Here is a 24,592-nt window from a genome sequence, read left to right on the forward strand (position 1 = left end):
TTCAATTTAAGGAATTCCATTAGATGTAATTCACTCACAATTTTTGTCCTTTTAAAAGTGTAAAACTCTGATGTCAACGACGGATAACGTCAGATTGCTAAATATTGTTAATGAATGAACAGTTTAAATACTTGAAACTAAACACAAGTTTATTGTTCTGACAACATGGACATGGTGTTAAACAATTACCATAACAATTTCCACAAGACATTCATATACAGGCTTATAAATATAAAATATCTGTCTCGCATCAGAATATTGACGTATTTTTCAAAACCACATCGTACATTGACACACACTCAAAACTATTCACTCGAAGTTACACACACATAACGACAATCAAATACACACTCATTCACATGTTCACATATCTCAATGGAAGACCATTATTCCCTCAATTAGAAGAAGTCTGAAGGGCTCAGGAGTAGGGGCTTTAATCCCATGAAATGTCTCTTTGCAGATAAAGTACTGCGTGCACTCCAACATCACCATCCCCCTTCCTCCTCGTTCACCTCTGTAGTTTACACAACCATCACTCAACCATTGTCATATGTTTGAGATTTGGGAGTAACAGGGATTGGGAAAGCCAAGACGGAGATGGAAATAATCCATTCGTTGTCCCCGTCTCTATGCTTAAGTACTGCTGCGTAGGTGGTTAAGTACTGATGACATCATCACAAAAACAACATCTTCTGTTGAGACATCGGCTGGCTAAAATGGACATTTTGAAAAGTCTCAGTAAAATAGTGTTTTTTTTTTTGGTGTGTGTGTGTGTCAGTTTGTAGTGCATTTCAGCCACACTGGTTCAAACTCCAGCCTCCTCTCCAGAGTTGTTGTCAATGAGTAAAGAGTTAGAAGGGGGGTTAAACATGTTGTGTTCTAACGCCGGGTACAGAGAGAGGTTCGTTACACACTGTTGAGTAGCAGAATAGTATTGGTTGGATTGGTAGTGGAGATCTCAGGGCTTGTGGGGTATGGGTCTTGTTCGTCTGCTGAGTCATTTGGGACTGTCAAGGTCATCTTGTTCAGACCGGCTCCCAGTGACGTCCCCTCTGCTCCCTCTGCCCTGTCACCTGTAACACACACACACACACACACACACACACACACACACACACACACACACACACACACAGACGCACAGATTCTTCAGCTACATGTTTGAGAAATTATTTCCGAAGTGGGCAAAACTTATAGGATGGGGTGCCCCCCCCTTTTCTCCCCAATTGAATTTGGCTAACTACCCCAGACTTCTGAGCTGTCCTGGTCGCTGCTCCACCCCCTCTGCTGATCCAGGAAGGGCTGCAGACTACCACATGCCTCCTCCAATACATGCGCAGTCACCAGCCGCTTCTTTTCACTTGACAGTGAGGAGTTTCACTTTCACCAGGGGGACGTAGGGCATAGGAGGATCATGCTATTCCCCCCCAGTTCCCCCTCCCCCCCTGAACAGAGGAGGACCAGAGGAGGCGCTGGTGCAGCGACCAGGACACATACCCACATCCGGCTTCCCACCCACAGACACAGCCAATTGTGTTTGTAGCGATGCCCAACCAAGCCAGAGGTAACACGGGGATTCGAACCGATGATCCCCGTGTTGGTAGGCAACGGAATAGACCGCTACATTACCCGGATGCCCAAGGATGGGGTGTTCTAACACACCACCACATGGGCCCATACTCATAAAACTCATCTGAGCTCATTCATAAAAACAGCATTGCTATGGTTACCGCTGCAGAGACACTACCATGGCATTATAATCAAGGGTGGCTCCGGTGAAAGGCAATTAAAATACACGATTAAAGGATATGTAATTACCCCCCCCAAAAAAAATGCTGTGTAAGTTGGCTGTATGAGTATGCTTGGCCGTATGAGTATGCTCACACAGAGGATCGCCAACTTGATTTTTCCAGAAAGACAAAGAAAACCAACAATTATGGAAGCAGAACTCGAAGGAGGAAGTTGACATTTCTGTGGGGATAATGTCTTCATAATCTAACGGCTGGATAGTCCTCTAACAAGTCACACACTTCCTCAAACACTTTCATGGCCACAACCATAACATTTCCAATGAATCCAAATCAATTAGAGGGAAACTGGGCCTTGAATATGGCCCATAACAGACAAATGAAGATGTAGTGCCAAATGTTGTCTCTTAATTTGGCTACTAAGATCTGTTTCCATCGACAGCGCTGAAACAAATTGACAAAGTGTTACTTTAGAGCTGTTTGGTTTATCAATTACACTTTTTTTTCAAGTCCATAATCCAAAGTTGGAAACTATACCGCCTTGCCAGAGCAAGGAAAGGAAAAGCGAGGCACTAATCCCTGTTAATAATTAGCGAAAGTGACATCGCCATGCTAATACATGTTAAGCCTGCCGGTAAAGTTTTTGAAATATGGGGCATACACACTAATGCACACACCTCTCTCCTGGTCACAGTCTGGGGAGGAAGCTCCACTGCACTGGCTGCGAGGGCCCAGGAGTGGTGAGGCGTGCCCAGAACCACACACCGATTCTGGGTCATGAGAGCCACAGGGGCTCTGCAACTCTAGGGTACCAGGGCACGAGGAGGAGAGAAGGGATGGAGGGGGAGAGGAGGAGATGTAGGAGCAGAGCAAGGAGGAAGGGTAAGGATGGGAGGATGGGTGATGATGAGAGGAAGAGGAAGAGGAGGGTATGTCCAGAGGTGAAGAGGTGAAGTCAGTGTCCGTCTCCTCTTCTGAGCTGGTACTGTGACTGCACTCTTCATCAATGGATACGGACACCACTGAAACACACACACACACACAGGTACACATTAAACATGCAGACACACACAGCTGTGCATGCAGTACCAAAAGAGAACAATGGCTAATGATGTGGAATAATGGCCTGGATGAATGTTCACTTCCACACTTAAACCTTACTCACTTGAGAGGCCATCTGACTCCATCTTGAAGTTGACAACGTCCTCATTACCCTCATCCCCCTCTGCACCCACACCCTGTTCCCTGGTTCCCATGGAGAGGGAGCGTCGCTGGGCATGGATCTCCTCGGAAATGGTTTCCAAGTTACGCAGCGCTGTACGGTAATCTGCCTTGGCAACGACAAGCTTGGCCTGGCGCTCATCCACGCAGCGCTTCAGTTGCTAGAGAGGACCACATGTGTTTATGCCCACAATCCCTTATCAAACAATGTCGCACATGAGGTTTGTACTTTTACAGTGAACATTCGTCTGTCTCAGGGTCAAGCATGGGACTGAAGTTGTAAGGCTTAGTGGACTGATTCACATTAGGTCCACCCATGGTAAATATGAGCAAAGTGCTGCTACATGACGTGACTTGCAGACACACTACTTAAACATACATTGACAGGAGCTGAATGATACATACCTCAAGCTGCAGATAATACTTTGCTTTCAGCTCAAAATATGGTCTGCACGGGGGAGAGAAACAAAGAGAAGTTTAGATATTTGAGGTTTGAGCCAACGGCTCTGACAGGCTGCTGAGCTAGCTGTCATAGCAACAGGAAAACTCGGGGAAACAACACTGGTGCGTTTGCAGTCACATTCCTTGGCTCTCTCACAGGGAACACACCCCAGCATAGCACAACTAACACAGCATACAACATCTGGACTGCATCAGATGACAGAGAGAGCCACTATTCGAGCCTCAGTGTGTGTGTGTGTGTGTGTGTGTGTTAGTGAAAGTGAGAGGGCGAGAGAGAGACTACAATTATGAGACTATACTTTGTCTCCAATTTTTACTTTTCTTGTAATTTTCCGTCAGTTCATTATCGTTCACACAGGACACAGAGACACCGACCTGGATTTGTTGATGGAGCGTTTGAGTTTCTTCTCCAGCTGCCTCATGTGACTGATACAGGAGTTGTAATTGGCTGCGGTTTTTCTGTGTTCCACTTCGCTATGCGTTCTTGCCTGTTCCGCCTCCATCACCTGCAGGGGACCCATTAGGAAGTAGTGGCTGTTCAGAGGTCACCAGTCTAAATGATCTCGCCGGTGTTAATTTTGTCATCGTCATCATCATTCGCTTTTATAAGGAAATGATGACGACGACGACTGCAACATCCTGACAAAACGATAACGCAAACACACATACACCAACAACTAAATTCCTTTTCAGTGAAGGCTGACGACAACGTGATGAAACGGAAATTTCGTCAGCGACTAAATCGTTTTTGTCTTCTCTATATAACCAAGGCCGTATCATATTGAAAGTTTACGTTGACCAAACCACGATCCTGCCATTGGCCAAACTTGTTTTGCCCATCAATTGACCGTCTTTATGCTACATGAGTGGCTACTAAAACTCACCAGCACCACACAGACTCATTGCAAAAAAAGAGACACAATCCGGTTCAAACATCAATCACATTTGTAATTTCAGCCTAAGTAATGCAATTGCTAAACGGCTGAGTTGGGAGAGTATCATTGTGCATAATTTTTGCTAAAGCCACTTTATTTGTCATTGACCAACTCCAGTTCTTTCCATTGCCTTGCTCATGGGCACAGGCAGGAGTATTAACCCTAACATGCATGTCTTTTTGATGGTGGGAGGAAACCGGAGCACCTGGAGGAAGCCCACACAGACACGGGGAGAACATGCAAACTCCACACAGAAAGGACCTGGGATGGCCTGGAGTTCGAACCCAGGACCTTCTTGCTGCGAGGCAACAATGCTAACCACTGGGCCACCATGCCGCCCCAAAAACTAAAAGTAAAGAACAAGTTGTAACAAATACAGCTGGGCTGCCAACTTTGGAAATAGGCTGCAGTGAGATTGTGTTAGTGGGTGGAGGTTAGGTGTTGCATTTTCAATACTTGGAAGTGGCACAGTCAAAAATCCCTGTGTTCTGACTCGCTTCCTCAAAAGACTCTGTGATTTCTTATAGTCCATACTGGTTCTTTTCAGTGAGCCTTCACTAAACTACTACCCAGACTGAATAATAATCTACATCTCAGTTAATTGTAGCACTGTGGCATGGGAGCACCCCACAGATGGGGCGATTTCCCAAGTCCTACCCTATATGGAGTATGGTGACTTGATCCATTTGAACTAAATGCTTACACTCTACACCTCCAATGTCGATGGCATTTTCTGCTCCACAGCATATGTAGTGGGCAACCAATCTTTCCCCCTGCTATAACATGAACGGGACCAACACAGCACCCTTCCTGTTTCCAGCAGCCATTTTAGCTGTGTTCAACCTCTTCCTTCCATCCCGTCCACCCTAAAACTCTTCTGCTCCCTCAAGAGTCACAGCATTATCTCTCTCTGTGCATGGACTGGACACATTTCCACTAAGCAGAGACTGATTCGTGAATGTGCATACCCTCTGCGTAGCATGGTTGAGCATTTCCTGCCAGGCTGAATCAAACTGTCGGCTGTCCTCCTCTAGGAGCCTCTCCTCAGCCAGGGCGATGGTCTCCTTGGCTGCTCGCAGGATCTCCACAGCTCGCTGGAACTCTTGGGTGGCTCTCTGGGCCTCCACCTGGGCCTGAGGTAGACAATGAGAGCTTTAGGAGGCTTATCTTCAGTCCTCATAGTATCTAGTGTCTATGTGTGTGTGTGAGAGAGAGAGAGAGAGAGTGTGTGTGTGTCTGCGTGCATGCGTGGCATGTGTATTTGTATGTCTATGTGAGGCACTCTTTGACCTACATGTCTCCTTGTGGAGTCGTGGCTTATCCCTTATGACAGAGAGCCACGCTGAGACGTTGCACATGCATTTAGACTTACACACACACACACACACATACACACAATATTAAACATTCAAATCCCATTCTGCTAATCTCATAGACACATCCAATCTCTGCGACATCAATAGATGCAGACAGAATGTGTATAGGCTAAAGGATGGAGTAAAGAGGGCTATTAAACCCACCCATGACACACACACAGACACACATACACACACATACAAACACAATTATGCCTTGGCCTCATAGACAAATGCAAGCTTTGTCACTGAGCAAATCTTACACACTGCTTGCCATCCGCTGCAGCACATCCACAGGCAGTAGGCAGATTTGTCTCTCTCATATTCAACATATTTGGACCCACTCTCCCTCCTCAAAAAGGCATAACTTAGAGGCCATTCAGCTGGCTATGGACCATGAGCAACCACCTCCATCGCTTGGAAACAAATCGCCTTGTAAGCAATGAAATTCTCCATCGGCTTTATTTCTCTGTTGAATGAGATTTTGCTTCACTGGATGAGCGAATCTACACATGCCTTTAATTGTGTGCATTTGCATGAAGTGCACACAGACTGTTAAAAATCAACACCAGCCTCATTAGCACTGGCTTTCCCATGGCCCTCTCTGGTTCTCTGCTTTGATAACCCCTGCTGCCCGACCCACCAGCCGTGTCTATGATAAAGGCTCTGTCATTGATGTGAACATCTACCAGATGAGCATGGCCACGCCTTGCAGGGAGGTGTTGCAGGGGCAAGATAGTCTTTATCAAGGTTTGTCGAGACCTCCCATAGAGGGCGAGAAGATAGAAAGGAGAAAGGGAGAGTAAAAGGAGAAAAAGGGAGTAAAATGAGGTGTTGCTGGAAACAAGGAGTTGCGTGTCACTATCTCAGTCTGTGATTCTCTCACGGTGTAATCTGTTAGTTTGACAAATCAGCAAAGATGAATCTTGCCCCCCTTTCCCCATCGTGACCCATTTCCCAGGCTCTGAGAGGAGGGGGAACTGGAGGCAGAGAGGAGGAGGATGACAGATTTGATATGTGATGGAGGGAGTCTGAACACAAAGCAGGAAAAAAGTGAATGGGTTAGGATCTAATGTGTAACGTAAGAGAGGTGGATATTACCCATTTATAACAGTGCTATTACATACGTGATCATACAAAGGCACCCATCTGTCACAGTATTCCCTGGACACACTTACAACCCACTTCCTTTGTAAATCTAAAATAGGAGAATGGATTTTTTCCCTTTTTTGGGGGATTTTTCCCCTTTTTCTCCCCAATTGTACTTGGCCAATTACCCCACTCTTCCGAGCCATCCTGGTCACTGCTCCACCCCCTCTGCCGATCCGGGGAGGGCTGCAGACTACCACATGCCTCCTCCGACACATGTGGAGTCGCCAGCCGGTTCTTTTCACCTGACAGTGAGGACTCCTGAGGAGTTTCGCCAGGGGGACGTAGCGTGTGGGAGGATCATGATATTCCCCCCAGTTCCCCCTTCCTCCCAAACAGGCGCCCCGACCGACCAGAGGAGGTGCTAGAGCAGCGACCAGGACACATACCCACATCTGGCTTCCCACCCACAGACACGGCCAATTGTGTCTGTGGGGACGCCCGACCAAGCCGGAGGTAACATGGAGATTCAAACTGGTGATCCCTGTGTTGGTAGGCAATGGGAGAATTGATCTTTAAGTAGAGAAAGCTGGTCGGAATTGGTCAGAACACCATGTTGTTTTTGCAGAGTTGTGCATGGGAAAAACACTGCTAAGAGGATTCAGCCGAGTCAAATGGGTTATTAGTAATGCCGGGCCTCTTGTCAGTGACGAGCATTGTAGATGGATGACACAGTTTACCACTATCATTACAACACAGCACCCTTTTGAGCCTACCTACGCTACCATGGCCAGCTAATGAAAACCATCATCATCGGTTTATTACTGATGTCATGTGACCCGCACCGTGGGCCATTGTGTCTGATGCAGACAATGACACACTTTCATTAAAAAAAAAAATACCTCAACACGCTGCCGCCTCGTGATATACGCCATGCTCATTTATATTGTCCTACAAAACATGCCAGTTTACGTATGTGTGTGTGTGTGTATGTGCATTTCAAGGCAAATTCTTATTTAAATCAATCATGAGAATCTTTTCACCTGTCTGACACCCCTGTCTGGGTCTAGATAGATAGATAGATAGATAGATAGATAGATAGATAGATAGATAGATAGATAGATAGATAGATAGATAGATAATAAATAATAATAAATCTATCTTATATAGTGCTTTTCTAACACTCAAAGTCGCTTTACAATAAATGGGGTGAAACAAGACAACAGATAAACATAACACAGACATACAGGGGTGGATGGGAAGGGGGGCTACGAGAGGGAGAAGCGGCAGCCACACACGACACCAGCAGTACTCTCTGACTTTGACAGAAAAACAAAAAACAACAGCACTGTAGACGTTGCTTTTCTGTAGGAGTTTACTCCCGTAGCCTATTCCTCTCCTGAGGTATCCAGTGGCACTATTTAACCCATAGCTGGGGTATGGGTTAAATAGTGCCATATATATATATATATATATATATATATATATATATATATATATATATATATATATATATATATATATATATATATATGTGTGTGTGTGTGTGTGTGTGTGTATGTATATATATGTATACACACACATATATGTGTGTATATATATATATGTATCAACATCAACATATATAGTATACACACATATGTGTGTGTATATAGATGTATGTGTGTGTGTATATATCTATATCTATATATAAATGTATGCTGCTATGTATTGAAAGTTTTTTTCCTACATCTATATATATATATATGTAGAGAGAGAGCGATAGCTAGCTAGATAGATAGACATAGATAGCTAGATAGATAGACAGACAGAAATATATATCTATCCATAGATAGATAGATAGATAGATAGATAGATAGATAGATAGATAGATAGATAGATAGATAGATAGATAGATAGATAGATAGATAGATAGATTGATAGATAAGTGGCGTAAATGAAACACAGGGAGCTAGACAGACAGGCAGGAGACTAGTGAAGAACAACAGATAAAAGACAAAGGACAGGACGATACAGGCGAATTCCTAAACCCCCCTCGGTCTGTCGGCATGTCAGGGGAAAACAGGGGGCAGTTGGGGGTTGGGGGCTTAGACTGGCTTAGGGGAGGGGGGAGAGGGAGTATTATGTGTGAGTGTGTATACTCACGTGTTGGGTGAAGGTTAGTGAGTATAAGCTGTTGATTCCACGCCTCTCTAAAATAGGGTCATGTATTAAATATTAAATACCCATCTTTAAATCATGAACAAACAATGTGCCAGTCCCCCCGCCCCATCCCCCAACAAGCCTTAAATGGCTCTGCCCCATTTAAACTCTCTACTCACACACAGACAGCAGAGAAAGCACACATACACGGACACATGCATATGCACACACACACAAAGCTGAAGAGGCGTGTTGATCCTTTCACGTGAACATGTGTCCCATCATAATTCAAAACCTCCCAGTAATCCACCACACTCACGTGGCCCAGTCGGGACTTTGTCATATCCTGACAGAGGTGTCAGGCCACACACACACACACACACACACACACACATCCCCTATTTCTGTGTGACAGCTTAGCTGTGACACACAGATGCCAACCATCTGATGAATGATTCAGAGTGCTGCTTCCTTATTGGTTGAGAAGCGGGTTCTGGCACGAGGCTACCAGACTCTAAATCTCTGCCCTTGGCAAATCCAAACAAGCCAGACCCAATCAGTGGCATCTGACAGAACAGGACATGACCCATGGCAGTAACAGCAATGTTTCCCACCGGTTGAGAATTTACTGGTGAGGTGGCGGGCAGGTTCAGTAATAAACTACTCAAACAAAGGTTTATGAATAACTGTTTATTGCAAACGAATAACTCAAAATAAATATGGCAACATAAATAACTAATAATAATTGCATAAATAAATAAATTTCCATTTTCGAAATATATTAAAGACCAAAACACTTTAGACTTCAACTCTGCTTTTGGTCCAGAGTTGTTTTCCTTAGCCTTTTGTCATGTGCCTATTTGCATAGTTGGCATTCCCTATTGGAAAATTTAATTTTCCTGGCTTTGGGAAAAGAAAAAAAACCCTTTCTGACGCCTGTTTGTATGGTTATGCTTCAGGGGCACATGCATTTATTGAGATTCTGGGGCACCCTCTCCTTTCAGCTTGTCTCATTAGGTCAATTTTGACCTGAAATAGAAAAAAAAACTTGCATAAATATTTTGAAAGACAACACAAGAGAGAAAATACACATTGTGCTCTCGTGCATGGTTGAAAATCACTTACCTTGCTCATTGCTGAGACGTCTCGCTCAAAGTTCATGCTGCAGACAGGGGAAGTCCCGGGCCGCTGCAGCCAGAAGACTCAAACCAGGGTGTCAGGCATCAGTCGACCTGGTTATGTTAGTCTAGCTTCCCATGATGTCACATACATGGGCAACAACAAGGAAGCCCGCGGACAGAGGAACATTGCCTTTGTCAGCGCCGGTGAGCAGCCTCAGTCACAGCCCAGATCAGCAGCCGGTCTCCTCACCTCTGCATCAGACTGGGAGCTGCGAGTCGAGCTGGGGGGACAGCTCAGGTTCCCAGACCACATTACGACAACTTCATTGAGGCCAGACATAGTGCTATCATCAGCCTCTTCAAAACAGGTGCTTCTTATAGAGCTGACAGTTCCCTGGGAGGACCGGGTGGAGGAGGCAAATGAGCGGAAGCGATCCACGTACCAGGAGCTGGTGGATCAGTGCCGGAGGAGGGGCTGGAAGGTGTGTTGTGAGCCCATTGAAGCGGGGTGTAGAGGCTTTGCTGGCCACTCACTGTGCAAGCTCTACACTCTACTTGGCATCTTGGGGCTGCTTAAAGGAAAGCCATCAAGTCTGTGGGCCAATGGGGCTGGGATACAAGCCAGGGTTTGATCAACCCTGGCTGGGTCGTCTGAGAGAGGGTGTATGATGTTGAAAGAACCGAAACACCCGAGGACCTCAGGAAACATCACCGATGATGTGTCCCAATGCATGTATCTTTGAATCATCGATGACACATGCAACAGTGTTGGTAGTTGTACGCTGCTGTTAACTGACAGTTCAGTTTGGCTTCGAGGCTAACACTACTAGCTAGCCACAGAAAGGTGAATCAGTTCATCTGGATACATTTATTAAGAGAAACATTTCATCGTTCATCTAAGTGACCTCTTCAGTCTCAAATGACTGCAGGTATCCCCACCCTTATAAAAAATACAGTGGCATAACGACCGAAAACAACGATTAGTTTCATATGCAAATTACCGTGACCATTAACTAGAGTTACAATTGTAATGTGTACTATTACAGAGGACTGGGGAATAGTTGCAATCACGGCATTGTAAGATGGTGACAGATGCCCTTTAGGGCCCAGACTCACTAAACTGACTAGCAGTGACAAAGGCCGACTGTTGTGAAGCACTTGAAAACACTGCAAAGACTACAGCTGATGGCCAACTAGCATGTATGTCCTGCACTGATTCACTAAGCTGAACAGCCAATCAGAGTGATCTCTCTCACCGACGGGTTCCGCTGATTCAACATGCTGAATCGGCCGAAATGCTGCCAACAGGGGTCCAACTAGTGCCGATGGTGCGGGACACACCGCAAAAACTAGGGTCACAGACGCTCACCAATGGCCCGACATTGGCCATGTGTCAGGGCCCTTAGCCCCCCCCCCCCCCGGTTCAGGGATGGTCATTCCCTCTTCACATAGATGGCCTCTTTGACTCCCGGTTCAAACTAGCATTCCTCCCTGTGCACATCCTCATCCTTGAAAGAGTGGCCACTGTAGTAGCGAGCTAGCCAGTCCAACGATCCTCGTAAGTTATGCTAAAATAAGACATGTAATCTTATATTTGAAATGTTCCCCCTTTTTCTCCCCAATTGTCAATTGTCCCCGCCCAATTACCCCACTCTTCCGAGCCATCCCGGTCGCTGCTCCACCCCCTCTGTTGATCCGGGGAGGGCTGCAGACTACTACATGCCTCCTGCGATACATGTGGAGTCGCCAGCTGCTTCTTTTCCCCTGACAGTGAGGAGTTTCACCAGGGGGAGACGTAGCACGTGGGAGGATCGCACTATTCCCCCCCGGTTCCCCCCTCCCCCCTGAACAGGCGCCCCGACTGACCAGAGGAGGCACTAGTGCAGTGACCAGGGCATATACCCACATCCGGCTTCCCACCCACAGACATAGCCAATTGTGTCTGTAAGGATGCCCGACCAAGCCGGAGGTAACATGGGGATTCGAACCAGCAATCCCCGTGTTGTTAGGCAACAGAATAGACCACTATGCTACCCAGACACCCAAAGCATTCTTTTTTAGGCATCCAGTACACAAATTGCCAAGTGTGGTGTTTTTATTATCGATTAAATTAACTTGGCTCGGAAAGAGTTAACACTGCCAGTCTCTCTGGAAATTGACGTGCCAAATGAATTGCTGATACGCCTGACATGTAATTGTCTTGAGAGAAAGCATCGGGTGGGTGGAGGTCCGCTGGTCTGTGTCCATTATGAAATGATAACTGCGTGTCTTGATTGAAAAAAAAATTGGAATTGGGATTTTATCTACCTGGGCGGGCCGCCCACGTAGGGCCTATGTATGGGAGACCCTGAACAGTACATGGTCTAATGTACTAACCAGTGAATAAGTGTCCCCATTTTGCCTATGTGCTGTATTAATGCTATTAGTGTTAAAGTTAAGCAGCAGTTCTTTTTGTGGGTCCATTATAATTCTGTTATCCTCTTGCAATATCGTATTGTGTAAATTGCGTAAACACAACATCTATTGCACGCTGTCCGTCTGGGGAGAGAGATCCCTCCTCGGTTGCTCTCCCTGAGGTTTCTTCCTATTTTTTCTCCCTGTTAAAGGTTTTTTTTTTTTTAGGGAGTTGTTCCTTATCTGATGAGAGGGTCTAAGGACAGGATGTTGTGTTGCTGTTAAGCCCACTGAGGCAAATTTGTAATTTGTGATATTGGGCTATACAAATAAAATTGAAAATTGAAATTGAAATTGGGTAGAGCCACGGAGAGGCAGCACTGGAGCGTATATGTATTGTTATTTCTAAGATGTTTCCTGAATCCTTTCAGTGTCCTCATCTGCAAAGGCCAGTCTGACATTGATAACGGCAAGTCGTTCAATTTTAGTGGAGATGAAAACAATTATCAAATTCATCTCTCAAGAGCATGCTAAAACTGGAAAAGGTTTGTGTGTGTGTTTGTTTGTGTGTGTGTGTGTGTGTGTGTGTGTGTGTGTGTGTGTGCACGCATACACACACTTATGTTTGTGCATGTGCAAGCTAGCTCCTGGATTAGTGAGCAGAGGTGTGACTGAATTAAAAATAGACTGTGCACCCTTCAAACAGATACACGCTGAGGTCTTTAAACTTCCCATTTCTAATCCAGCAAAACTGTCCCCAAACTGTCTGTCTGCCAGCTTCAAATCCACTCACTGCTGACTTAGTTCTGCATGTGCAAGTGTCTGTGTGTGTTCGTGTGTATGTTGTCAGTGTTGTCTGCCCGTGTGTGTGAGTGTGTTGTTTGCCCGTGTGTGAGTGTGCTATCTGCCTGTGTGTGTGTGTCTGCATGTGTGTTGTCTGCATATGTGTGTGTGTGTGTGTGTGTGTGTGTGTGTGTGTGTGTGTGCTTGCGTGCACCTGTCTGGCCACTCTGCGGGCCTCCCAGTATGGTTTAGAGTCATCCACAGCTCGTCCAATCCTTTTCACCTGCTCATCCAGCTTCACAGTGGCCTCCACTAGCACAGAACGGAACCGCTGACGGCAGTCCTGCACACATACACGCACACACACACACAAGCACATGTGCATGCACTCACACAAACACACAGGTAACAAAGAAAACAAGTCTATTAGCCTGCAGTCTACATTGTTTTTTAAATTAGGTAACAGTGGTAAACAAAAACATGATCCTTCTTTTTTTTTTTTTTTTTGGAGGAGGGAGATTTTTCCCTCTTTTCCCAGTCGCTGCTCCCCCTCTGCTGATCCGGGGAGGGCCGCAGACTACCACAAGCCTCCTTCGATACATGTGGAGTCGCCAGCTGCCGCAGCCAATTGTGTCTGTAGGGATGCCCAACCAAGCCAGAGGTAACACGGGGATTCGATCCGGCGATCCCCGTGTGGTAGGCAAATGGAATAGACCGCTACGCCACCCAGACATCCCAAACATGACCCTTCTAACTGAGGCAATGACAAGAGGTCAAAAACTCCATTTTTGCCCTAAAGTCACGGTGACTGTTTGTGTTGTCCTCTTACATAATTCTTGTTTTTGACTGCAGCCAGAGGACGGCCGTACCATCATAGGCTGCCCCCCTTACGCCCAACGCTCTGACAGCTCCACCGCTGGCCTTCCTTCAGAAGACAAAATTAAGCTTATCTAATATAACACTAAACTACTTGGCTGAACGCAAGCACATGTACACACACACACACACACACACACACACACACACACACACACACACACACACACGCACACACACACAGAGTTCATAAGCCTACACATCTACACACACACACACACACACGTGAAGCAGAAAAAAAACCCAAACTCGGTAATTACATTTGGATTGCTAACATCTTTTTCTCAACTGGTGATTCAAAAATGCTTCAAGTTGGTGGCAAATTCAAGAAGCCTCTATTTGTCACCCAGGTTGTAACAAAGTTAAGGAGACACTCCCCTGATGTCTATAATTAGAAGAAGCTAACCGCGCATGTGTGTGTGTATGTGTGTGTTCCTGGTGTTCCTAGGTGTTTGTACACACTTCTGCCTATGCCTGCATTATATCATTTGCTCACGCTCGCTCCAGGGGCTGAGAAGTCGAACAGCAGCACCTGCATCCTGTTCGTACTCAACCAAAAACCAGAAGAGAGAAGAAGAAGAGAAAAGCTACAGGGGCCAAGAGGAAGCCGGCCTTCCTCTGATATCACCACACTTCTTGGTTTCCTTCCCCTGTAGTGACAAAGGAAACGTGACGTAGAGCGCTTTCTGTCATGCAAACTATACAGGACTGCAGAGCCCCTCTTCACGCACGTATGCGCACACACACACACGATACACACACACACGCACTGACTCACAAGGTTACTACCTCTCTGACAGGGCACAGGGGTTTACCGTTATGTGAACTGAGTAAAGAAGCTCATATCTGAGCATGGATTAAACCTCCTTGGCCTCAGCGCCTCCAGATAAACTGAGCTGTATTAATCAATTAATAACTCCAGACTCGGCCCGCAAGAAATCCTCCCTGCTCTGCCAGTGGCACTTTCTACATTCGTCTGCCCCCAACACACACACAGTGCCTCTTACCCAGCCTCTTTTCCTCCTTCCTCTCACTCTCTCTACATTGCTGTTTCTTTTTCCCTTTCCCATTTTACCTCTCCATCACCCTCCTTCCCTTTCTATTTTTGCACCATTTCCTCAGCTTCAGTTAAGAGGAGACGGGTTTTAATGCAAAACAGAGGAGGCCTTCTTTAAGGAGAGGGGGCGGTCCAAATCTGGAATGTTTTGCTCTTGAACCAACCCGCTCCGATATGTCTGCATTCAACTCAAGAGCCCTTACAGTTAGCCTTACTGCATTCATAACCTTTTCCCCCTCTAATGTTTGTCTGGAAAGAGCTGCCGCATTCGGAGGAATGCCCAGGAGATATAGAGGATGGAGCGTTTGGGGTGCAGACTGCTCCAATTGTGCCCTTTAAGTAATGCTCAACACCGCATTGTTATTCTATGGAACATGAACGGCTCTACTGCACTGCGCTGTTTCAGAGGAATGACAAGACGGTTTGTGGGTTCTCCAAATTATTTCCACAAGGGAATTTCTGACTCTGGCAGGAGCTATTTTCTACATCAGGGTGAGGCAACAACAGCGGACGTTGATGTCTAGGCCTACCTCCAGTTCACTCTCCCAGCGGTTGATGTCATCAGTAGACTGGTTTAACTTCTCCAGCTCCCCCTGTTTACAGAAAACATGGCAATGAACGAAAAAGGGAAGGATGGGGGGTAAAAGAAACGGAGGAGACGAGAAGGTAGGGAAATAGGAAGTGGGAGAAAGAGCACTGTTTAAACTATACCTCCAGACACGTTTTAAAGTTTAAAAATACTCTGAAATGTTTAATTCATACTTCAACATGGTTTTCCCATATAAAAAGTAAAAGAAAAAAAAAACCCTATGAAAAGATGCTGGAAGCAAATCTACTCTTTCTCCCTCACTGAGCGATTCAGGATATATGAATATGCAAATATCACAGGCCTCATGCCCTGCCCACCACCGCTGCTTGATCCAGGTCGACCGGTGAAAGAGCGGTGTGCATCAAGATGGGTAGCGTTAGCGCTAACATCAGAGAGATTCGTGTTTGAGCCTCAGTCAGACCCAGACTCAGACTCTATTGTGCACCAAAATCGGCGTCTAGCAGATGCATCAGAATGGTAAGTGTGGCCATCACAGCAGTAGTTGTGAAACATGCAAATAATATCTGCTACGATGTTACAGTGTGCTCACATTGTTATTGCATATTTATATACCAGAGGTCTAGTCAAAGTTGGCAGAAAAATATATATCGTCCGGCTGAGATTTATATCTGTTTAACTTGATAGCCAACCAAGTTTGCCCCTGGCTCATTGGCAGTGGTCTAAAATTCAAAACTGCCAGAACGTCAGGGCGAGGTTACCCACACCACACTTACGTTTATGGTTCCGAGAGTTTTGTTTGGGACCAAGATTCAAGATTCAAGAATTTATTGCCATATCAGCTTTACAGTTGATTTTATAGTTGTTTCAGTGAGCTCAAAGATAACTACAGTTAACATAACCACACAATACATCCAAGGAGTGGCCACAAAAACACACTGTTACGATTACATTACAACAATTCAGTTAATGCAACCATATGGCCCATTTCCTTAAAAGTGAGAAATTAAAGTGCATGTGCTTAAGGAGGTTATACTTGTACAGTCAGTGAAGCATTTAGGATGTGGATTTCTGCAAGGTAAGTATTATTATGGGAGCGAGATGTTCTGGTTTTAATACTGCGGAGTCTTTTACCCAAAGGGAGATGATTGACTAGGAGTTTGGCTAGGTGTGAGGAGTCCTTTAAAATTTAAAAACCTTTCTGCTGTCTGAGGATATGGTACAACTCAGTAATGGTGGGGAGTTCACACCCAATTATTTTAGAAGCTGTGCGCACGACTTTGTCAAACAGTTTTTTTCTTGTGAGCTGTAGAACTGCCATACTATACAGTTATGAGAAAGTGAGCACACTTTCTACTACAGCTCTGTAGAACTGTAACATTGCAACCCTTGACACTCCAAATTTCCTCAGCTGCCTTAGAAAGAATGATCTTTGGTGAGCTTTCTACTGGATGGTGGTGAAGTTGCCTTCCCATTTCAGGGAGGAGGAGATTATAGTCCCAAGGAATTTAAAACGATCCACTCTCTCAACCATCTGGTTGTTAATGGCCTGCAGTAATAGCGCTCCCTGATTTTTATGGAAGTCAACCACAAGTACGTTAGTTTTGTTGATGTTCAGATCCAGATAGTTATTGCTACACCAGTTGACAGGAGAGGAGACCGCCTTTCTATAAGCTGTCTCATCATTACAGGAAATTAGTCCCACCAGTATTGTATCATCAGCAAACTTAGTCATTTTTACAGTGTCAGAGTGTGAAATAAGTCACTGTTGTATAATGAGTAGAGCACAGGTGAGAGGACATACCCCTGAGGGGCACCTGTACTAATGGTCAATGAGTTTGAAAATCTATTGTTGAATTTGACCACCTGTGTTCTGCCCAGTAAGAAGTCCAAGACCCAGAGACAGAGACTAATGGAAACCTAGCTGCAAAAGTTTGTTATATGGCCTTCTGGCTATTATTGTATTAAAAGCAGCGCTATAGTCAATGAACAGTACCCAAGCATAGGTGGCAGGTGCCTTAAGATGCTGCAAGATGGAGTGGAGACAGAGAGATACAGCATCATCCACTGACCTACTGGCCCTGTACGCAAACCGATTGGGATCTAGCACAGCACTGGACAGATGTTTACATAATATATTGTCAAACACTTTTATTAGAACAGATGTTAAGGCAGCGGGTCTGTAGTCATTTAAACAGCTACCAATGGGCGAACCACGCCCGGAAAACTTCAGAGGGGGGAACCCCCCAACACCACTGCTGCCGCTCCGTCAATCCTCGGAGCACATGACGATGGAGCAGGGGGGACCCTGCGCGAGCCTGGTCAGATAAATGTCCAGACTAGAATAGAGGTTTACATTGCACCCCGCACCATTTTTCGGGTGAAAAATGATGCACCTTGGGCCACCGTCATCCTTTCATAGGGCTGAACTTTTGACACGTTAGCTAAATACATAGTTCACAGTTTTACTATTACCAAATAACTAGCAGCAGCTAGCAAAAAGCTAACGTAGTTAATGCTATTTACAAGTCACAAAGGAAATATGTCGCATGTAGAAAGCTTTCATTTGACTGTTGGTTGAGTGAAATAATAACATATCTTACATGATAACTTCCACTCGCTGTCGCAGTCCCTGGATAAATAGTTGGCCCAGCGTCAGATTTCAAATCTAATTTATTGTGAAAACCCAGTGACTTCTGCATTAGGTTATGGAAACACTCCTCACTGAAATGAGCATGGCAGATACACAGTCCCTCCAGGTTTTTAGGCATCTGAGCCCGATGTCTGTAAATAAATTCCAACCATTCCAGTAGGATAGTTGGATTTTTTGATAGATAGTGGAAGGAAGCTCCAGGGTCCAGATTACATCCAAATACAGCACACTCTACCATGTCTGCTGTCAAAACTTCCACTACGCTAATGCAAACTCGTTCTCTGTACTGACAAATCCGCTCTGTGCAGGACGTTTCAGGTTTCTTTGCCTGCCCTGCAATTGCACATTAGGCAGCGATTGGCTTTAGGATTTGTGAGGTACCAAATCTAGTTTACCTGGGGTGCGTCTGAATTTCAGATTTTAGGAAAGTGCACAGACAACTCCTCCTCCAGTAGAGGAATGCGAAAACACTGCTCAAGTGACTTTGCAGATACAAGTCAGTATAGTCAAGGCCAGACATTTTAGGGGGCACAAACACAAGAAAAACAAATTTTTTTGAGTGGAAGGGTACTTTAAATGACTGTGGTTGCGGTTTAAAAATACCTTGAGGCTTAACCGCAAAAACTTGTCCACATGGCGATGTCTGACTTCTATTAACCAATTCACTGTGTAGACGTTTGTGTGTGTGTGTGTGTGTGTGTGTTCATGTTTAGCTATATTTATGAGGACCAAATTGAGTTTTTAACATAAAAGTGGGCACATTTTTACAAAGTGAGGACATTTTAGTCGGTCCTTACTTCTTCAAAGGGGTCTTGTTTTGGGTTAAGACTTGTGTTTTCAGGGTTAAGGCAAGGACTTGAAAGTTCTTGATAGCCGCAGCGGCTCTTGGAGCACTGGCACACCAACTAACCATTTTCCATTTTTCTATTCTCAGAACTGTCTAATTTTCTGAGAAAAGGAGCTGATAAAAATCACCAGTGAGCAAGAAGCATCCTCCTTTAACACAACCGAGCCGGGTCCACAAAGCTATATGCAAAGTTAGGCATATAGTTCTGATGGTTAAGGTTAGGGCCAGGGGCAATCTGTGAGGGTCTTCACAAGTATTAAAAATCAAATGTGTGTGTGTATGTTGAGGTGGTTTTATGTGAAAGACTAGTGAATCTTTTTGTTAGTGACTGAGGTCAAACTCTTGACATTTGCTAGAGAGAGAGAGAGAGAGAGAGAGAGAGAGAGAGAGAGAGAGAGAGAGAGAGAGAGAGAGAGAGAGAGCGAGAGCGAGAGCGAGAGCGAGAGCGAGAGCGGTGGCGGTAAATGTAAATATCATACCTGAATTCTAGGATCAACTTCTTCTTCTGCAGGACATTCGAGCACTTCCTTGCGAGCGTTTCCATTTTCTACTTGATCCATGTCTTGCCGAGTGTTTGAAGAGCAGCGGGGGTCTTCGGCTCCGAAACAAAGCGCGACCCACGGGACAGCGGGTCCTCAGACAGCGATCCGCCTTCGCCTGCTCTCAGAGCGCCGACATCTCATGCTTCAGTGGCGCTGCGAGATGAGAAACAATCTAAATGTTAAAAACAATAAAGGGTGAAACTTGGCTGCGCTCAGGGCGGCGCGTCCCACCGCGGAGGTTTGACAGACACTGGATGATCGCGGAGAAAATGAGAACTGCCCTCCGTGTCCGGGGGACGTGTTTGCAGGGCGACCGGAATGGGACGGTGAAGCGGGCTTACACGCCCTCTCGTGGCCAGGACGAGAAACGGAAGGCGCGCTAAACGTTATTCATTTTCATTTTCATTTTTATTGAACAATATATAGAACATGCAAAATGTACATCATACAGAACAAATAGTACACCAAAGTTGCAGAACACGTGAACATAACAGCATAAAGGAATATAAATACACGTAAGGGCTCACAAACAGCAAGGGCTTTCATTGCTTTCCCATTCTTTTTATTTTGTAACGTTTCTAAATGATAAATAAATTCTACCTTAAATAGTGCACAATTTGGCGTCCCTTTTGCCCATTTAGATTTATTTATATGATATTTGGCATACACACTTACAAGAGTGCCAGACATGCTGATAGCCCAAGGTTGACACTATGTTACGGAAAATAAAAGCTGTTGCCAACTTCCACAAATGAAAATATGGGAGACGTTACTGGTTTGCCCCGTGTCCTATATAAAATCTTATATAAGCATAGATTGTAAAGCACGTTCACTTTCCTCAGTCTGAAACGAGCTGTCCGCCTACAAATAATGTTAGACTTTAAAACGACACGGTAACAGTGTATTACTATAGGTATCATTGTTATTATTATTGGTCGGTGTAGTAATGATACCCTTCCAAACAGAATGCGTCATAACTAAAATGTGCCATGAATTCGCCATTAAAAGACAATGAGAGAGAGAGAGAGAGAGAGAGAGAGAATGAGAGAATGAGAGAGCGAGCACGGTTTGATCTAAAGTTGTTTTAAACTAACACTTGGCACAGAGGCAGGGTGTGTGGTGAAAAAGTGTTTTAAATCAATCAGTCAGGCCAGAGTTAAATTCCTGCTAAGTGCGCAATATTCCAAGTAAGGAAAGCCCAGAAGGTTGAATTAGTTCATCATTCCAGATGTTTAGTCCACTAAACCTCGTGTCCAGATGAACCGATTCAACTTTCTGAGATTTCCTGGTTGTTTGAGACAAAGAAAGTAAAGGAGGAAGGGGAAGGCTGAATTGTAGGGGGTGGGGGTGGAAACAAGCACAGCATATCGCCCCCTGGTGGAATTAAAATACATTGTTTATCTGAATGGCCGATCGTTTTATGATTTATTCGTTTTAGGGCACTAGTCACTCAAAATCTGATACTTTTTGAAGACTAGTCGCTATTCTGATCGTCACTAGTCACTACTGTTAAGTCACCAGTTGCTACAAAATTAGATCCCAGTCCTATTAGAATAAGCACCTGTTACTAGTTTGATTATGACTAGTCACTTTTCTCTTTTATTAGTAATAATTCCATAAATATGTGTTATTTTATTTTAGTAACTAGCACCTAATTTAAAGGCAACCGTCACTATTATATTCTTACTAAGAAAATACCATTGCCTACCAACACGGGGAACTCCGGTTCGAGTCCCCGTGTTACATCCGGCTTGGTTGGGTGTCCCTAAAGACACAATTGGCTGTGTCCGCCGGTGGGAAGCCGGATGTTGGTATGTGTCCTGATCGCTGCACTAGCGGCTCCTCTGGTCTGTCGGAGCGCCTGTTTTTTTTGGGGGGGGGGTAGTGTGACCCTCCCGCGCCCTGGCGAAACTCCTGTCAGGTGAAAAGAAGCAGCTGGCGACTCCGCATGTATCGGAGGAGACATGTGGTAGTCTGCAACCCTCCCCAGATCGGCAGAGGGGGTGGACCAGCGGCCGAGACAGTTCGGAAGAGTGGGGTAATTGGCCGGATACAATTGGGGTGAAAAAGGGAGAAAAAAATACCCCAAAAAATGAATTAAAGAAAATACTAATTGGGCTATGTGTAACGGGGGCAGTCCTATGCTGTTCTATGCTGGTCAGCCTGCTGCATGCCCGTCACTCTCATCATTAGCTCTGCGTTGTGTTCTAGTTGGGTGGGGTCCCAGGTGTTGTGGGGGGCCCTCAGTCTCTCATCATCATCATGATCAAGGAAGGAGCGGGGACACACAGGACTCTATTTGGCCCACCTTGCCATTTATTTTGGTTTCAAACCCTTCGACAACCGTCCAGTCCTCCAGCGGGAGCGGTGTTTCTTACGGACGTGGGGGTCGAAGTTCAACCACTGCCCGGACTCCACTCGTGTGCGTTAGAAGTAGAAACCGTCCACGGGACTCCGATGTAAGAAAGGATAAACAAGTATTTATCCCACAGCTTGCAGTATCTTCTTACAGGGATACTCAAGGTTACGTTCTCCTCAACCAGCAAAACTGTCCCACGGTAAGAAACACGTGTGGCTCGGCTCGATTGCTGCTTGAGACTCCTCCCACAAAACAAAAATGGCCTCTCCCGCGTTCCGTCTTCCGTGTACCCATAAGACCTCTCTCTTAAAGCGACAGTACACGTATATGACGGTCGTTGTAAAACACATAAAAGTAAATAATGACATAAAATAAAATGTAGTAAACACAAATAACAGCACACAGACAGGATTTGGTGATATTTCATACTCAAACAAAATAAAATAAAAACATTAATTTTAACCTGGTTACATTCACCCCTCCTGAAATTCACCAACATCCTGACAGCAGGATAAAAAGAGAAAGAGGAAAGGAAAAGCCCATCACTGACTACTGGCACAAGTGAAAAGAAGGACCTAGTCCTCCAGTCAACTTAGGAGCTACCTCGGTTACGAGGTCCAGAAAATAATGAGGTTGATCAAGTCTCAGAATTCCCTTAGATCAATGTGACGCCTGATTCGCCACACCATGCACTTGGCCCAAAACAACCCTGTCTGATAGACACCTAATAACTCACATTAAACTAGTTTGAATGACTCCAACCTCCATCAAAGTTCAAACCCTCACACTCCGTAGAAATGGCATCTGAGCCATAGATTCTATTAACCTGTTCACTGACCTCACCACCCTCCCTGTGCGTGTCCTAACCCGACCATCGCTCTCTACTTGTGTGCGTGAGACAGTGCGAGCTGCAACATCTGTATCGAGTGAGGGTGGTGCCCCTGTGTGCGAATCAGTGTGAGATATAACACCTACATCGAGTGAGTGTGATGCCTCTATGTGTGGTGCATGTGTGTTGTGTGGTGCGTGTGTGTTGGGTGGAGACTGAGCAGTGGCCCCCACAGGACTGACTACCAGACTAGACGGAATGAACTCTTCCGCTTCTGCCCACTCAGATCTAGGTGAGTCTCCAAGTGATGAGACTGCTAGCCCCACTGCATCCCCTGAGACCGTCAGGCCATCTGCACTGTCCTCCTCATTGGACCCTGCGCAGTCAAGCAACTGACTGGTTGTACTGGACTCCTCACCCTGATCTAACTCAGGAAGGGGCAAGAAGTTGACCTCCAACAAACGGTTCCTGTGCACCACCCTGGTGTGCCCCTCTGCATCCTGAATCTTGTAGACGTGGATATTGGGGTTGACACCGACAACCGTGTACACTCCGTTCTCCCATTTGTCAGCCAACTTTCTCTTCCCTCGCTCACTCTGGTTCGCAACCAAAACACGATCCCCGACAGACAGGACAGTGCCCTTGGCATGTCTGTTCTACTGTCGCGCCTGATGCTGCTGCTCAGCCGTGGAGTGCTTCTGAGCGATCTCCATTGCACTCCTTAGACAGGAAAGCAGAGACTGAGCATAAGAGTCATAATCAACAACGTGAGGGTCATGCAAAACCTGCCTGAACATAACATCCACCGGCAGTCTTGGGACACGCCCATACATCAGGAAGAAAGGCGCGTAACCCGTGGTCTCGTGAACAGTGGCATTGTACGCGAGCGTGAGAGAATGGATCTGCTGAGGCCACTGTTGCTTCTGCTGAAGCGGAAGGGAACGGAGCATATTCCCCATCGTGCGATTAAACCGCTCTGTCCCGCCATTACCCATAGGATGGTAGGCCGTCGTGTGGGACTTCGCTACACCCGCCAACCTGAGAAGCTCTGCAATCAGGTTGCTCTCAAAGTTTGTGCCCTGGTCAGAATGTATTCTCTCCGGAAACCCGTAAACACAGAATACATGATCCCAGAGTTTCTTGGCGACCTGCTTCGCTGTCTGATTGGCGCAGGGGAATGCGTGAGCAAGCTTAGTGAAGTGGTCAGTAACCACTAGGACATCGACCGACCGCTGCTTACTGTCCTCAGCGGACCAGAAATCCATACACACAAGCTGCATCGGTGCGGAGGTTTTAATGCTCTCCAGGGGCGCGCAAGCAGCTGGCTCTGGGGTCTTCCCAAACACACATCTCCGACATCAACCACGTGGCCCAAAAACCGCACCCGCTTCTGCAGCAGATGACACTTCTTCGGAGCCAGTTTCAAGTTGTTCTCCCTCAACCTCTGAAACACAGTGCGGAGCCTCGACAGAGCCTCAACCTCTGACGGCGCGAAGACAAGAAGATCATCAAGATAGCACAAAAGCTTCGTGAAGTTCAGATCCCCAAAGATCCCAATCATCATTCTCATGAAGGCTGCAGGGCTATTACAAAGGCCCTGTGGCATGCGATTGTATTCATGCAACCCAAGGG

At 45.8% G+C, this 24,592-nt stretch overlaps 1 protein-coding gene across 1 annotated transcript; it reads right to left on the reverse strand.

Moving 5' to 3' along the window:
• Positions 1-136: 136 nt before the first annotated feature.
• sh3bp5a (SH3-domain binding protein 5a (BTK-associated)) lies at positions 137-20,058 on the reverse strand. Its single transcript, XM_056298327.1, has 9 exons — positions 19,710-20,058; positions 15,714-15,776; positions 13,465-13,593; positions 5,335-5,499; positions 3,807-3,937; positions 3,375-3,417; positions 2,914-3,130; positions 2,426-2,770; positions 137-1,073 (listed from the first exon to the last, which is right to left on the reverse strand). The coding sequence occupies exons 1-9, from the start codon at positions 19,788-19,790 to the stop codon at positions 907-909; spliced, it is 1,341 nt and encodes a 446-aa protein (XP_056154302.1). The 5' UTR covers positions 19,791-20,058; the 3' UTR covers positions 137-906.
• Positions 20,059-24,592: the final 4,534 nt, after the last annotated feature.

This window comes from Lampris incognitus, chromosome 18, assembly GCF_029633865.1.
Source record: "Lampris incognitus isolate fLamInc1 chromosome 18, fLamInc1.hap2, whole genome shotgun sequence".
In the NCBI taxonomy this organism is placed as follows: domain Eukaryota; kingdom Metazoa; phylum Chordata; class Actinopteri; order Lampriformes; family Lampridae; genus Lampris; species Lampris incognitus.

What these genes read in the sequence shown, in the direction of transcription:
- sh3bp5a (XM_056298327.1), bottom strand. Translation starts at nt 19,790, where the DNA reads ATGGATCAAGTAGAAAATGGAAACGCTCGCAAGGAAGTGCTCGAATGT. An exon ending in CCCGCAGAGTGGCCAGACAG is followed by an intron (nt 5,500 to 13,464) that starts GTGCACGCAAGC and finishes TGTCTACCTCAG; the next exon opens with GCCCAGGTGGAGGCCCAGAG. An exon ending in GGAGTCAGATGGCCTCTCAA is followed by an intron (nt 2,771 to 2,913) that starts GTGAGTAAGGTT and finishes TGTGTGTTTCAG; the next exon opens with TGGTGTCCGTATCCATTGAT.